This window comes from Stegostoma tigrinum, chromosome 25, assembly GCF_030684315.1.
Source record: "Stegostoma tigrinum isolate sSteTig4 chromosome 25, sSteTig4.hap1, whole genome shotgun sequence".
NCBI classification, from domain to species: Eukaryota; Metazoa; Chordata; class Chondrichthyes; order Orectolobiformes; family Stegostomatidae; genus Stegostoma; species Stegostoma tigrinum.
In genome coordinates, this window is record NC_081378.1 from 48,232,307 (window position 1) to 48,247,930 (window position 15,624).

The following is a 15,624-nucleotide window of genomic DNA, read 5'->3' on the forward strand; positions in this document are numbered from 1 at the left end:
ACACTCTCTCTCACTCACTCTCTCTCACTCTCACTCTCACTCTCTCTCACTCTCTCTCACTCTCTCTCACTCTCTCTCACTCTCTCTCACTCTCTCTCACTCTCTCTCACTCTCTCTCACTCTCTCTCACTCTCTCTCACTCTCTCTCACTCTCTCTCACTCTCTCTCACTCTCTCTCACTCTCTCTCACTCTCTCTCACTCTCTCTCACTCTCTCTCACTCTCTCTCACTCTCTCTCACTCTCTCTCACTCTCTCTCTCACTCTCTCTCTCACTCTCTCTCACTCTCTCTCACTCTCTCTCACTCTCTCTCACTCTCTCTCTCACACTCTCTCACACTCTCTCACACTCTCTCTCACTCTCTCTCACTCTCTCTCACTCTCTCTCACTCTCTCTCACTCTCTCTCACTCTCTCTCACTCTCTCTCACTCTCTCTCACTCTCTCTCACTCTCTCTCACTCTCTCTCACTCTCTCTCACTCTCTCTCACTCTCTCTCACTCTCTCTCACTCTCTCTCACTCTCTCTCACTCTCTCTCACTCTCTCTCACTCTCTCTCACTCTCTCTCACTCTCTCTCACTCTCTCTCACTCTCTCTCACTCTCTCTCACTCTCTCTCACTCTCTCTCACTCTCTCTCACTCTCTCTCACTCTCTCTCACTCTCTCTCACTCTCTCTCACTCTCTCTCACTCTCTCTCACTCTCTCTCACTCTCTCTCACTCTCTCTCACTCTCTCTCACTCTCTCTCACTCTCTCTCACTCTCTCTCACTCTCTCTCACTCTCTCTCACTCTCTCTCACTCTCTCTCACTCTCTCTCACTCTCTCTCACTCTCTCTCACTCTCTCTCACTCTCTCTCACTCTCTCTCACTCTCTCTCACTCTCTCTCACTCTCTCTCACTCTCTCTCACTCTCTCTCACTCTCTCTCACTCTCTCTCACTCTCTCTCACTCTCTCTCACTCTCTCTCACTCTCTCTCACTCTCTCTCACTCTCTCTCACTCTCTCTCACTCTCTCTCACTCTCTCTCACTCTCTCTCACTCTCTCTCACTCTCTCTCACTCTCTCTCACTCTCTCTCACTCTCTCTCACTCTCTCTCACTCTGATTCCCACCCCAGCCCCTTACCCACTCCAATGGCAGGCTGGTGGGAAACCAGAAGGATTGATGCTTATGTTGTGGCTATTGGTAATCTCTCTAAATGAGCTGGATGTGGGGATCAGTAATAATATGTTCAAATTTGCTGATCACACAAAACTGGCTTGGAATGTAAAGTGGCTTCAGGAGGATTTGACAGGCGAAATGAGTGAGCTAGAACATAGTATGTGAAATATAATGCATAGTAACTTGAGAAAGCTAAAAAGCCAAATGTTTCTGAAAACGCTGAGGGTTTGGGAAATATGGGTGTCTCAAGTAATGTTCATGGGTTATTCTAAAACTGGCATTTTGGGTGTAGCAAGAAATTGAGAAGGCAGATGGTTTGTTGGCCTTCATCACCAAGGGGATTGGAGTCTAGGAGTAGAGATGTCTTATGGCCATTGTATAAATCCCGTGTGAAGCCTGGAGCATTGTACACTTTTGATCTCCCCACCAAATGAGGGAATGTGCTTGCCATAGAGGGTGTGCAACAGATTAATCCCTACGATAGAGGGATTGTGTTATGAGGATAGACTGGGGTAACTAGAACTGTATTCCCTGCAGTTTCAAAGTGTGAAAGGCAATCTCATTGGAATTTAGAACATTTTTTTAAAAGTGTGGCAGCATGGATATGGGTACGATGTTTCCCTCGGTGATTCTGGAACCAGGGGGAATGTTACCTCAGGATAAGGGTCAAACCATTTAAGACTGAAATGAGGAGAAACTTCTTCATTCAGAGGATGGTGAATGTTTGGAGTTGTCAGGCCCAAAGCACATTGGAGATTTGATCTGCGAGCATGTTTAAGACAGAAGCCTCATGATAACAAGGAATATGGAGGTGCTGCAGGAAAAATGGCATTGAAATAGTTAATCAGCCATGACTTAATTGAATGACAGAGTGAGATTGATGGACTGAATGGCTTGTTCCCATGTTCTTTCTCTTTCCTCTCAGATAGTGAAGCCTCTGTGTGAAGAACAGCAATTGCTGGAGACCTTTGAGAAACTGGAGCAAAGTCTTGAGATGCTCACACAGACGATCAGCCGAGTGGCCAGTCGGGCTGAAGTGTTAGGAGCCATTCACCAGGTGAACAGTTGGTTGTTTTAGTGTCCACGATCCCTGTCAAAGCCAACAGTGCTGACTAGTGCCTCAATATTCCGCTTCACCCAACAGTGCTGACTAGTGCCTCAATATTCCGCTTCACCCAACGGTGCTGACTAGTGCCTCAATATTCCGCTTCACCCAACGGTGCTGACTAGTGCCTCAATATTCCGCTTCACCCAACGGTGCTGACTAGTGCCTCAATATTCCGCTTCACCCAACAGTGCTGACTAGTGCCTCAATATTCCGCTTCACCCAACGGTGCTGACTAGTGCCTCAATATTCCGCTTCACCCAACGGTGCTGACTAGTGCCTCAATATTCCGCTTCACCCAACGGTGCTGACTAGTGCCTCAATATTCCGCTTCACCCAACAGTGCTGACTAGTGCCTCAATATTCTGCTTCACCCAACAGTTGCATGCTGTTGTGTAATATGCAAATACTAAGCTGTTCTACTTTTGCTTTGATGTTTTCAAAAAAAAACACACAGCTGGTAAATTCTCTGCAACACACCAGTCCAATTTCCAGTTTCTGCTGCCATCACTCTCTGGAATGAACAGCTTCCTCCCGCTCCCATGCCAGTGAGAGTTGAGATTGTGTGTAGTTTTACATGTGTTGAGAACCAATGCACTGAATGTTATTGCTAATTAGGAGATGCGGGTCAGCAAGGCTGTTGAAGTTATGATCCAGTATGTTGAAAATCTGAAGCGTATGTACGCAAAGGAACACACAGAACTGGAAGAAATGAAGCAGCTTCTAAAGAATGGCAATGCTGGCAACTCATTCAGAGAAATCCAAGGTATGGTTGACACCATTTGGGAGTTGAGTGTAATAATTTCTTAATGCCAAAACAAGCTGTTTCCAAGAACCATTTTAGACCAATGTTTGGTGGGTACCTGAATTTGACAGTTCTTACAGGAGTTGCTAGTTAGATGGCTGTACCACACCGAATGAACGGTGCTAGGTTCTAACTCTGTGCTGTTTTAAGTGGAGCAGTTATTGGGAATGTAGTTCAACTGTCCTCCACTACAACTGCAGAAATTTTATTCACAATGCTCACTCCACTGTTGCTTTTGCACAATTCCAGCAGATTGCTATATGATTATTTGCAGGAATCTGTTTCCTTGCCCGTCATGACTAAATAACGCGCAACTGCGTATTTCCCGAGCTTGCATGTTCAGTGTTCCCCAGTGTATTGGGATCAGTGTGTTTGGTAGTGAAGAATGATGCTGGGGAACAGGAGGATAATGTTGGCTGTAATACTAGTGGAGACTTCTGATGTTCTCTTGCTTAGCCTCCTTTTGATTTTTGAACCATTTGTAGAGGGAGGACATACTTGGAATTTAGACCTCGATGCAAGTGGAAATGAAAAGAAGTTAGAATAGATCTATATTAATACAGGAACAATCCCTTCAACCCACAATGTTGTGCCAAACATGATGCCAAGTTAAATTAATTCCTTTTACCTGTTCTTGGTCCATTTCCTTGCATGTTCATGCATCTATCTAAAAGCCTGTTTTAAATGCCCCTAAATATCTACCTCCACCCACTACCCCTGGCAGTGCATTCCAGTCTCCTACCATTTTTTTTTTTTTAAAACCTGTCCCCCTCATCATCTTTTGAACTTTCCCCCCTTACCTTAAATGCAAGCCATCTATTTATAGACATTTCAGCTCAAGGGAAAAAGATTTTGTCACCCCTATCTTTGCATCTCCTGATCGTATAGACTTCTATCAGGTCTCCCCTCAACCTCTGCCACTCCCAGAGAAAATAACCCTAGTTCATCCAGCGTGTCCTTGAGGCTTACACCCTCTAATCCAGGCAGCATTCTGGTAAATAAAAAGCAAAAGAACTGTCGATGCTGTAAATCGGGAACAAAAACAAAGTTGGTGGAAAAGCTCAGCAGGTGTTCCAGCATCTGTGAAGAAAAAAGTCTGAGTTAACATTTCAGGGTTCTGAGGTAGGGTCACCTTACCTGAAATGTTACATCAAATGTCTTTTTTTTTCCCCTCTCCTCTTCTTCACAGATGCTGCCAGACCTGCTGAACTTCTCCAGCAACTTTGTTTTTGTAGCATTCTGGTAAACTGCTTATGCACTTTCTCCAATGTCTCCGTATTCGTACTGTAATGAGGCAACCAGAATTGAAAGCAGTAATCTAAGTATGGCGTAACCTAAGGCTTATAAAGCTGCAACGTCACATCCTGATACTGGAAGGCAAGAGGATACTGAGGGGACCAGGGGTTGGAGAATCTTTGAAAGAGAGCACAGACTGAAGGCCCAGTACCTTTAATGCCCCGTTCCCCATGTTATCAGGGAAATAATTATCGAACAGACAGTCGTCAGAACAGGCTTAAGTGGTGTGTTTTTGGGGAGCTCGGAAGTTTTGGCAGTGTTAGATGGCTTGAAAGGAAGCTAACTGAAGCGAGAGCAAAGATTTTTCGGAAAAGAAGGTGACACTGACTGACAATAGGCCAAGCAATGATATATAACAGATCAGGAAGCGGGACGGAAGCTGGGGAGTGAGTGACCGGACCAAGGGGCAGTTAATTGTTTCTGAAGACACATGATGAGACCAAGTTATCCAAGCGGTGAATGTGTTACACCTCTTTTTAAGTTTGCTTTTGAAAGGAGATATCTTCACACAGTTTAAGTTTGCAAGGTGAAAAATGAATTTTAAATTTGAGTTTTTGTTTGCCAAATCAGATTCTGAAAAGCACATATACTGTAAGGAAAATATTATTCTGCATGAAGAATCTTGCCAGACTTAAGGTTTGTTTGTAAATAAAGCAAGGCGCTGGGATACAGTATGGGATTGAACTATGAAGGGATTTCTGACTAGCAGATACATTGGAAAGCGTTTCTTTACTTTTAAATCCCATCTTGGGATTTGGTCATCACAGAAGAAGCCAACATTCTTGAGAAGGTTACACAACACAAAGACAAACAAACCAGTCCATGTCAAAATGATGAAGAAGCATTGGTTCAAACCACTATCGTCCTTCTGATGAAGATTAGGCAGAATGTTCCAGGACTTCAATCAAGTGACAATAAAGTAACTAGGGTGGAAATAGTAGATCATGTCAGAATTGACCCATTAAGATTTAGCCCCACAGTCCTTCATTTTTTTATAAGCCTTGTACTAATTTGATTTGGTTGGTGGGAGCAGTTTAGCAAGTCGATTTCAAGCTTGCGCCTTTCTCATTTAAATCACAGAAATTCCAGTAAACAGTCTCTGGGGGAGTCGTTGCCTGCTGAATTCAGGACCATGGCCAGCAACCAGTGTCATTATTAGCAGTTCCAAGGAACTGGCATGTGTCATCTGCTCAAAAGAAATATTGGTGTAAACATTGACCCCCAATTTTATTTGTTTGTTTTTGCTGAAAACATTGGTCTGAAAGGTTGACATTTACTCGACAATGTATGGCACTTGCAAATCCGAATGGTTTAAGATGCAGAGGAGAATTTGGTAATAGTTTGTGTCTAGATGCATGTTCTTTAATAATGCCAACCTGAAAAGTTTGAGGTATACAGGATTCTCAAGAGAAGATTGGGTAACTCTCTTCCGTTAAGGTAAATTAATCCCTTAAAGCTACATTACTGATGAAAAACCATTAATACACATGAGATCAAAACTTCAGTTGTTGAAACTCAGCACTTTAAGGCAGTAATGAAAGTATGAAGTGCACTAACCCTGTGTGGTGTTGGATTTCATGATCATAAAGATGATGAGCATTTTGATAAAACCCTGAAGGAATTTATATTTATTGACTTACGGTGTCATTCACTTTCAGATGAGCTGCAAAATAAGAAGTTCCTCTCTACGCATACGTTTGGCAAAGTAAGTATTCACAAGTTGTTGCAAAATCCATTGCCCCAAAACAGCTACGTGAGTGCTTGAAACTCGAGCCCTCTGAGGCCTCATTACACCAGGCCTCCGTTTTGCAGACGCGTGACCAAAAACGCACAGTGGTGGTTGGTTATATTGCAGGATTTCTCAGTACCAGAGGAGGCTGTTCAGCCCATTATACCTGCACGGCCTCCTTTAGAAAGTGTTGTGCGTAGCTGTCTTCAATATGCACTTTCTCTGTTCCTGTGCAATTTCTTCAGGTGCTTCACAATCCTAGTGTGGGACAGGGGTAGTTGCCTTCCTCTGGATCGGGTGGCCCACTCCCTGCTCTGGGAGGTGCGTAATACGTTTCTGAGCAGGGTGATGAGGAAAATATCCATAAGGACATCGTCCAGACTTGCATTGTGGGGGAATGCCGCCTTTTGGATAGAACCTTTAAACTCGGGCCCATTGTCCACACTCTGAGCACGATTCCTCTGCATTAGTTCAAAGCTAAAGTTTTCCTGAGTGTTTTGGTCAGAACTAACCCCGCCACCCACCAAATAGAACTCTGTTATGCATCTCATTATAGATGTCCTGGAGGTACAGTACCAGGGACCTAGGTTTGATTCCAGCTTTGGGTGACTGTCTGTCTGTGTGTGGAGTGTGCATGCTCTCCTTGTGTCTGCGTGAGTTTCCTCCCACAGTCCAGAGATCTGCAAGTTGGGTGGATTGGCCATGCTAAAAATTGGTGTCTTTTTAAAAAAAATGTAATGTCCAAGAGTGTGCAGGTGAGGTGGGTTAGCCATGGAAAAAGCTTCACGCAAGGTTACAGGAGTGGGATGGTGGATCTGAGTGGGATGCCTTTTGGAGGGTTAGTGCAGACTTGATGGTCCAAATGGCCTCTTTCTGCACCGTGGGGATTCTACGATCTGTCAACCATGATGGATAGACAATGAAGGGAAGCTCAGGTGTTTGCGTTATTCCTGAGCGCTTCCCATAGTACAAGTCGAAGGTACGAGACCCAAGACACTCCTTACACATAACGGTTTGCAATTTCTTCTTTTGCAAAGTCCCTGCGTAACTATCTCCATCAACATTTGAAAATATTAACACTGACTACACTTTTTGATTTAAAAGAAAAGGGAAATGATGGTGATTCCCTTTGGACTGTTATCTCCTCAGGAAAGTTGGAGAATGATTCTCTCCTTTGTGGGATATAACTTGGACACTGCCCAGGACACACGGCAGCAACCACCCTCTTTAACTGAAAATGGCTGAGGAGAACCCAGTCGATATAAGTGTACTGTTAAAGGATGTCTTTAATTTATATGACGCCTTTCACACCTGCAGACACTCATTGCTGGAGAAAACCTTTTGATGCACATCTATCTTGTAACGCAGCGCATGCTTTCTCCTTTCTTGCATTTATAAGCATGCCCTGAAGTTACATAGGCTGTTCAGGGAAACCCCTGAGGGAAAACATTCCCAGTGATGCTGCGTGTCCCACCTCTTCCTGCCAATTTTGACTGCTCACGTAAACTCTGAAAGCTTCAGACACCTTGCCAAGTTGGCCAATAGAAGTTGTAAAATGGCAACATTTCTTAAAGCATTCCCCCTCTTTGTCAAATGCCTGATTTTTAGCTTCCGTTTTCTGTGCGACCTTGGTTCATCCTTCTCCTTGAATCATAGAAATCTGAAGCAGAGAGAGGCTCTTCTGCCCATTGCATCCGTACTAATCAAGTTTAACCATCTAACTGTTCTAACCCTATTTCCAGCATCTGACCCCATGCCCTTGTATACCTTGGCATTGCAAGTGTAAATCTAAATACTATAATATTATGTTTGTGTCTGTGCCAACCTTTTTAGTCAGTGAGTTCCAGATTGCCCCTATCCTGTGGGTGAAAAGCTTTTTATTTTTCTTTTTTCCTCTCCTAACTGTCCTGTTCCTTACTTTAAGCCTATGTTCACTGGTTATTGATCAAGGCAAAAGATTTCTTCCTATCTACCCTTTCTATGCCTCTCTCAATTAGATACATCTCAATCGTGTGCCCTTGCTATCTCCTCTGCTCTCCGAACAACTGTCCAACCTCTTTTCATTACTGAAAGTCCAGTCCAGGCAACATCCTGGTAAATCTCCTCCGCACCCTCTCTAGTGTTATCATATCCCTCCCAGAATGGGGATTCCAGACCTGAATCCTGGTTTAGTTGTTCTGTTTAAATTTTGTTCAGAGCTTCAACTTTCTTTTAACTACTGAATTTATTCCGGATAGAACAGTGTATAGGTTCTTAATAGTCAAGAGCGTTAAGAGGTGTGTGGCATGGCAGACAGGAAAATGCAGTTGAGACTACAATTGGAGCAGCCATCATCTTACTGAATGGCATAGCGGGCTCAGTGAGCTCCTATGATCTGTATTGATCCTTTGCTGTTTTTTTTTTAAATTTGTATTTGCAATACTATTTTGATACTGACTGCTTCAGAATGGGCAGAGAGCTCCAGTAAAGAATTGTACGCAGATTAATGGACAAAATGCTATTTAAGGGTTGAGTTAACTTTAAGTACCTGTGTCATATAATGGTCATCTAGTGGCCCACAAAGTTACTGATTATATTCTGAAATGTAGTACTTAATGTTAGGGCAATGTTCAATAGACTTCATTCTTGGCTAAGGTAGTGCATTTACATTAAGTTGCATGTTCAGGGTTCCAAGGCATTTACTGAAAAAGCAAAGAAATTCCTGTGACAGTCTCAGTATTTATCCCTCATTCAACATCACTCAGTCAGATGAGTGATTTCTTATTATTTCTTAGCTGTTTGAGACAGTGCGATGTTGAAATTGGCTGCACCTGTTCCTACATTGATAGCTATTGTCTCTCAAAAATGATTAGCTGCCCGCAAACTACATGTGGGAGTGCCCCTACCTCTGAGCTCTGGATTTGAGTTTTATGCCAGGAACCGTTGTCTATGGAAAGTGCACTTAACACAGGGACAAATCGGTTTGCTGTCAGTCGTTCTGATTCACCTGGTGTCAGGAGCTGGGGAGTTTCCTGCTCAGCTGTGCCCTGCAGAAGACAATGGCAAGCCACTGTGGCACATTGCCGAGTCTAATCATGGACCAAACCAAAGGAAGTCCACAAATGTCAACGCTGCCTCAGGCCGAGGTACCTGAGAGACTGAGAGGGTGTGCACTTTGGGGTGTCCTGTGGCCACGGATGAAATAGGTTTCTCCATCTTTCATCCTCAGTTGCTGTCTGTCCCAGCCTATTGTTGCTTGCATTTCCTTCATCTTGACCTCCTCTGTCCTGACGCTGATGGTCTCCCTTTAGTGAATTGGGTTTGGGATTGCTCCTTAATGTCTGCTAACTTCTACAAATGAAAATTTTGTCTGAAATATGGAAACGGAGCCAATCTCAAATGCAACTCCTTTTTTTTTCTGCCACTCTTTCTCCTTAGAATGCCCCACGGAGAGTCAGCATTGCAACAATTCCGAGACACGTTGCAGGAGCACAGTTGGACACGGTAAGCGATTTACAGCGTTAGGAAATACCTGCACCTTTATTGGTCCAAGCCACACTGGGTGGGCTGGATACTTTGACTGGGGACCTGTTTAGGCAGTTTGGTTTGAGTTGGCAATCAGAATGCCTTGGAAATACTTGATATCACGGAAGGATTTGTGATAGAGCCAGTAACTTTAAGACACTTATGAACCAGCTTGCTCTCTAATGTAACAGATTGTCACCATCACTTAAATATGGTCCGTTTCTCCTCTCTTCAACCTGTCCTAACCAAATTTTCATGCTCCTCTTACCTGGAAAGTGAGCGAGCTTACAGACTGGTCTGAATAAGCAATCTACATGTGACCCAGTTCAGGGAACATCAGTGCCTAAAGGGCTGACATAAGCACAGGAACATGACAAGAGATGACCAGTCTATACAGTTGTGTTATCTTGCTCCCCTAACCACAGATTGAAGATTAAAAAATACAAAATACCTTGGGCTAATTATAAAAGCTCTGGAAGTTCTTCTCCAACCTTTTTGAAGGTCATAAAGTTCTAAGAGATACACGTAATTGACAAGAAATGTAGCAACTTCTTGGCTACAGTTCCACTGCTTGATATGACCTGAACTTATGTTTGTCCAACTCCCTAGCAATGATTTTTACACTTGCTGCACGTTTAGGTAATTTATTCCAGATGTTGATTCAGTTTGGAAGACTTTCTGTTATGACCTCAGCGTTATTGTTTTTGATTAGAAAGCCATCTCTTAAATGCTTATTTCTGGAGATGGGAATCTACTTTGCTCGTCTTTTGACTCTAGGTTCTCCAACCCCAAACCCCTCCTGCAACACCACCCCCCCCCCCCCAAGCCCTCAAAAACAAAAGTGCTTCCTTAACTTCTGAAACCTATTCCATTCTGAAGTTGTAAAAAGTGCATTTTGATTTTCAATTTAGTTGAAGCTGAAGGAAATGGATGATGGAAGGAGGAAGTCTGAAGGAGACCAGGACAAGTTGCGAAACAAGCTCAACAGAAAGTTAAGCAGTTGGTAAGACATCAATCAACTTCAATTTTGCTTTCAGGAGTGGAGCTGTGTCTTGTGCTCTTTTAAGGCTTGGGAGAGGCCATTCGGCCATTGATCCTGCTAGCTCTTTGAAAGTGATCAACTAAGTCCCACTTTTTACCTGTTATCCTGCAGGTCCCTTTCCAAGTCAATCATCTACTTCTCTTCTGGAAGTCACTGTTAACCTTGCTTCCACATCTTCGCCCTCGCGAACAACTGTCAGATTCTTTGATAATGGGAACTGCAGATGCTGGAGATTCCAAGATAATAAAATGTGAGGCTGGACGAACACAGCAGGCCAAGCAGCATCTCAGGAGCACAAAAGCTGACGTTTCGGGCCTAGACCCTTCATCAGAGAGGGGGATGGGGGGAGGGAACTGAAATAAATAGGGAGAGAGGGGGAGGCGGACCGAAGATGGAGAGTAAAGAAGATAGGTGGGGAGGTAGGGAGGGGATAGGTCAGTCCAGGGAAGACGGACAGGTCAAGGAGGTGGGATGAGGTTAGTAGGTAGCGGGGGGTGCGGCTTGGGGTGGGAGGAAGGGATGGGTGAGAGGAAGAACCGGTTAGGGAGGCAGAGACAGGTTGGACTGGTTTTGGGATGCAGTGGGTGGGGGAAAGAGCTGGGCTGGTTGTGTGGTGCAGTGGGGGGAGGGGACGAACTGGGCTGGTTGAGGGATGCAGTAGGGGAAGGGGAGATTTTGAAACTGGTGAAGTCCACATTGATACCATATGGCTGCAGGGTTCCCAGGCGGAATATGAGTTGCTGTTCCTGCAACCTTCGGGTGGCATCATTGTGGCAGTGCAGGAGGCCCATGATGGACATGTCATCAAGAGAATGGGAGGGGGAGTGGAAATGGTTTGCGACTGGGAGGTGCAGTTGTGTTTTGTTTTGCCAATCCAAAAGTAGAAAACTTATTGTTGCATTAATGCTTGAGTGTGATTTTGCTGTGCTCGGACTGCCCAGCTGTCGTCTTTCAAGTTAAACAGGGCATTACCGTTTTTATTCCTAAATAGCTTGGTTCAGCTCAACACTTCAGGGTAAATGAGAATGTGGGACATGCACAACATGGAATGATTGAGTTGAAGAATGTAATGTATTTAAGAGGAAGCTGGATAGGTTCGTGAGTGAGAAAGGAGTTGAAAGGTGTCCTCTGAGCTTACATTTGGGTCAGAGATTAATATGCAGTATGAACAATAGCACAGACCCGATGAGTCAAATAAACTGTTTATTCTGTGACTTAATTGTCCACTGTGTTTATGACTGGTGCCAAGACTGCAGACCTTGGATCTGATCTGTTGGTTGTGGAATAACTTAGCTCCGCCTATCAATTGCAGGCCAAACAGCATAAGCAGCAAGTAGTCTGTTTGGTAGCTTCAGTATAGGAGCAAAACCCCCTGACCAGGGACAAAGACTCAGGAGGCAGGATTCAGGCAAGTGGTAGACTTTTATTCAAGCTTCCCTGCCAAAAGATCTTCCCCAAATCTGGCCTCACTGAGAACCCAGTCATGCACCTAATCTATGGCTCAGATTGGAAGAGAGATTAATGACACACTGATTTTTGTAGTGAAATACAGCATTTTTATACATTGTTACAATAATCACATACAATGTGGTCACTGTCTCCTTCCCTCTTATCCTATATATCCATTTCTATGGAAAACCCCAGGTTTTTGTGATGCCATGGTGTTTAATACAACAGATGGTTTGTTTTAACTAAATGCTATAAGATTCATAATATTAACTTCCCACATAAAGTTAGTTGCACTTTTTAATGAGTTGCCAACAATCTATTGTGTGCAGGACACACCAGGAATTTTTTACAAGTCTGGAAAGTGTTTCCCAAGACTAACTTTCACATCTGTGTTTAAATGTTTTTCCCCTAATTCTTCTATCACATTTTGGTTATTTATGTGGATCTAAATTATATTGAAATCTATCTCCTGATTATCTGAAAAATATTTAGAGAGCCTATTTCTTAATATTGTGAATAACTTCAAAGAAATAACTGATTACTACAAAAATAACTTCAACTGTTGTTTTCAATTCTGTTTTAATGAGTTAGGCTGACTGGTTCATGGACTAAAATTTATGTCCTTTGTTCTAACTGGTGCTGCTCACCTAATGAGACAACATGCTTTTATTAATTAGGGTGGAATCAATCGCTTGTATTTTAATGAACATGTGCCTATCCTAAGATACCCTCTTATCAGACTATGTCTTTGATATTTGCTTGTAGGACCTCTCATTCACCTTGCAGGAGCCCTGTTCAAAGGTGCCATTGTGTTTCATTTCAATGGGGGAGCAATGACCTAGTGGTATTTATTGCTGGACTGTTAGCGTAGAGACTCTGGGAATCTTGGTTCAAATCCTGCCACAATGGGATTTGAATTCAACATTTCAAGGGAGGCACGGTGGCTCGATAGTTAGCACTGCTGCCTCACAGGGACCCGTGTTTGATTCCACCCCTCGGGCAACTGCCTGTGAAATTTGCAGATTCTCTCCGTGTCTGCATGGTTCTCCTCCGGGTGCTCCAGTTTCTCCCACAGTCCAAAGTTGTGCAGGTTAGGTGGACTGGCTGTGCTAAATTGCCCAGAGTGTTGAGGGATGTGTAGCTGAGGTGGGTTATGGGGGATGGGTCTGCGTGGGATGCTCTGAGGGTTGGTGTGGACTTGTTGGGCCGAGGGGCCTGTTTCCACACTCTGGGAATTCCACGCTCTGGGAATTCCACACTCCTAGGAATGTTGGAGCCAGCTGGTTTAATTCTAATTATCCTTTGGCCAACTTATGCCTTTCAAACATGGGCAGCCCTTACAACCAGATTGATACCACATCTTCATCTGCCTGGTGCAGCTCCTGACATGCCTTCCTGTGCTCTCCATTGAACCAGGATCAGTCCCCTGGCTTTAAAAAAATGAAAGAACTGCGGATGCTGTGAAATCAGGAACAAAAACAGGAGTTGCTGGAAAAGCTCAGCAAGGCTGGCAGCAACTGTGAAGAAGGAAAATCAAGTTTACGTTTTGAGTCTGTTTCTGAGGAAGGGACCTGAAACCTTAACTGATTTTATTTTCTTTACAGATGCTGCCAGACCTGCTGAGTTGATCCTCTGGCTTGACAGCAATGATTTAGTGGGGGATATGCCTGGCCATGAAGTTGCAGGTTATGCCCGAGTATAATTCTGCTGCTGTTGATGTACCACAGCACCTCCATGGGTGTCCAATTTTGAGCTGCTAGATCTGTTTGAAGTCTGTTCCATTTAGGACGGTGATAGTGCCATATTTACACAGTTAATGGTAGGGCTCTAGGAATTGTTGTCGAACAGAGGGACCTAGGCGTTTAGGAACATAGTTATTTAAAAGTTGCATCACAGACTGGGTGGTTAAGAAGGTGTTTAGCACACTTGCCTTCATTGCTTAAGCCATTGAGTAGAGACATAACGTTGAGATTGTACAGGATGTTAGTGAGGCCACTTTTGGAGTACTGTGTACAGTTCCAGTCACCCTGTATAAGTAGGATATTATTAAATTGGAGAGAGTTCAGAAAAGATTTAAAAGAATGTTGCTGGATGGGTTCAGCTATGAGTAGAGACAGGCTGGGACCTTTTCACTGGAGCGCAGTTGAGGGGTAACCTTCTAGAGGTTTATAAAATCATGAGGGGCACACATAAGCTGAATAGCAAAGGTCTTTTCCCTAAGCTAGGTGAGTTCAAAACTAGCGTGCCCAATCTGGCTTGGCCTCGGGGTGGTCCCCCAGCCTTGAGGTGAAGCCTGGCGTGGTCTGGAGTCAAGATGTGGTGCAATCTGGAAGCCAGGTGCCAGTGTGGACTGGGTTGAAAGGACTGTTGTTCTGAACATTTTTATTTCTCCATTTTGTAATTTAGTTCTCCGATCTGTAATGCTGGTCTTTTTATTTCTTTATTTTTCTAATTTTTTTTTCCTCCTATTAACTTGTACTGAAGAATCTGTACCTAGGTACCCTGTACCTGAGATGGCACCTTAAGTGACGACTTGTAAACTCATCTGAGTACATGTAACAATAAAACTAATTCAATTCAAACCATCCATATTGCCATTTAGTCACATGTAGAATTTAAATTACCTATTTAAATTGCAGTCGTTTTTAATCATCTATTTTGGTTTACTATAGGAAAATTCTAGGATGTAAAGAAAAAGATCCATGTACGGCACGCCCAACACTGCATCGACTTATAAGCACCTGTACCTGGGGTGACAAAAACAATCATTTATCGAATAAGGGGTGAGTGTCTCATCACAGTTTATTATTCCCTCCATGTGAAGGGCGTAGGCAGATGTCTTCCTTAAACCCTCCTGCCTAGAAATGATTTAATATTTTCTCCCTTGTTTCTGCAGTTGCAGCGCTGTTTATTTAAAAAAGAATCCATACATGAATTTATGTATTGCTGGCTGTGTCTGAATTTATTACTCATTCCTAACAGTCCACAAGAAGGTAATGATGAGCTGCCACCTTAACCCACTTCAGTCCATGTAGGGTAGGGATGCCCAGAGTACTGTTAGCAGAATATCCCAGGTTTTTGGCCCAGGAACAGTGATCTAACTGAGTCCGGATGGTGTCTGGCCGAGAGCGGAATTTGTAGGTGGTGGTGTTTCCATATAGCTACTGCCATTGTCCTTCTAGATGCTACAGACTGAATTGGGAAGGTGCTGCTTAATGAGCTTCGGTGAATTGTTACAGTGCATTTTGTACACACTGCTGTGGCTGAGAGTCAGTAGTGGAGGGAGTGCATGGTGAAAGTGGTTCCTCAGAACCCTGTGGAACTCCTGGTGAAATATTTGACTTCCAACAACCACAACCATCTTAAGTACTAAATATGGTTCCAACCAGGATGGAGATTTCCCCTTGATTCCCATTGACTCCAATTTTGCTCGCGCTCCTTGATTCCATAATTGGTCAAATGTGGCCTTGATGATACGGGCAGTCATTCTCCCCTCGCCTCTGTAGTTCATCTCCGTATTTGAACCGAGGGTGTA

General features: G+C 43.7%; 1 protein-coding gene across 1 annotated transcript in view; it reads left to right on the forward strand.

Annotated features, from left to right (window-relative positions):
• The window catches only part of lrmp (lymphoid-restricted membrane protein), a 153,502-nt gene that overhangs the window by 132,365 nt on the left and 5,513 nt on the right, over window positions 1–15,624 (forward strand). Inside the window, exons 32-37 of the mRNA XM_059654704.1 lie at window positions 2,085–2,216; window positions 2,883–3,030; window positions 6,024–6,070; window positions 9,512–9,577; window positions 10,510–10,601; window positions 14,762–14,872. Of these exons, the coding sequence (XP_059510687.1) occupies window positions 2,085–2,216; window positions 2,883–3,030; window positions 6,024–6,070; window positions 9,512–9,577; window positions 10,510–10,601; window positions 14,762–14,872 (596 nt within the window). The remainder of the gene's footprint in view (window positions 1–2,084; window positions 2,217–2,882; window positions 3,031–6,023; window positions 6,071–9,511; window positions 9,578–10,509; window positions 10,602–14,761; window positions 14,873–15,624) is intronic.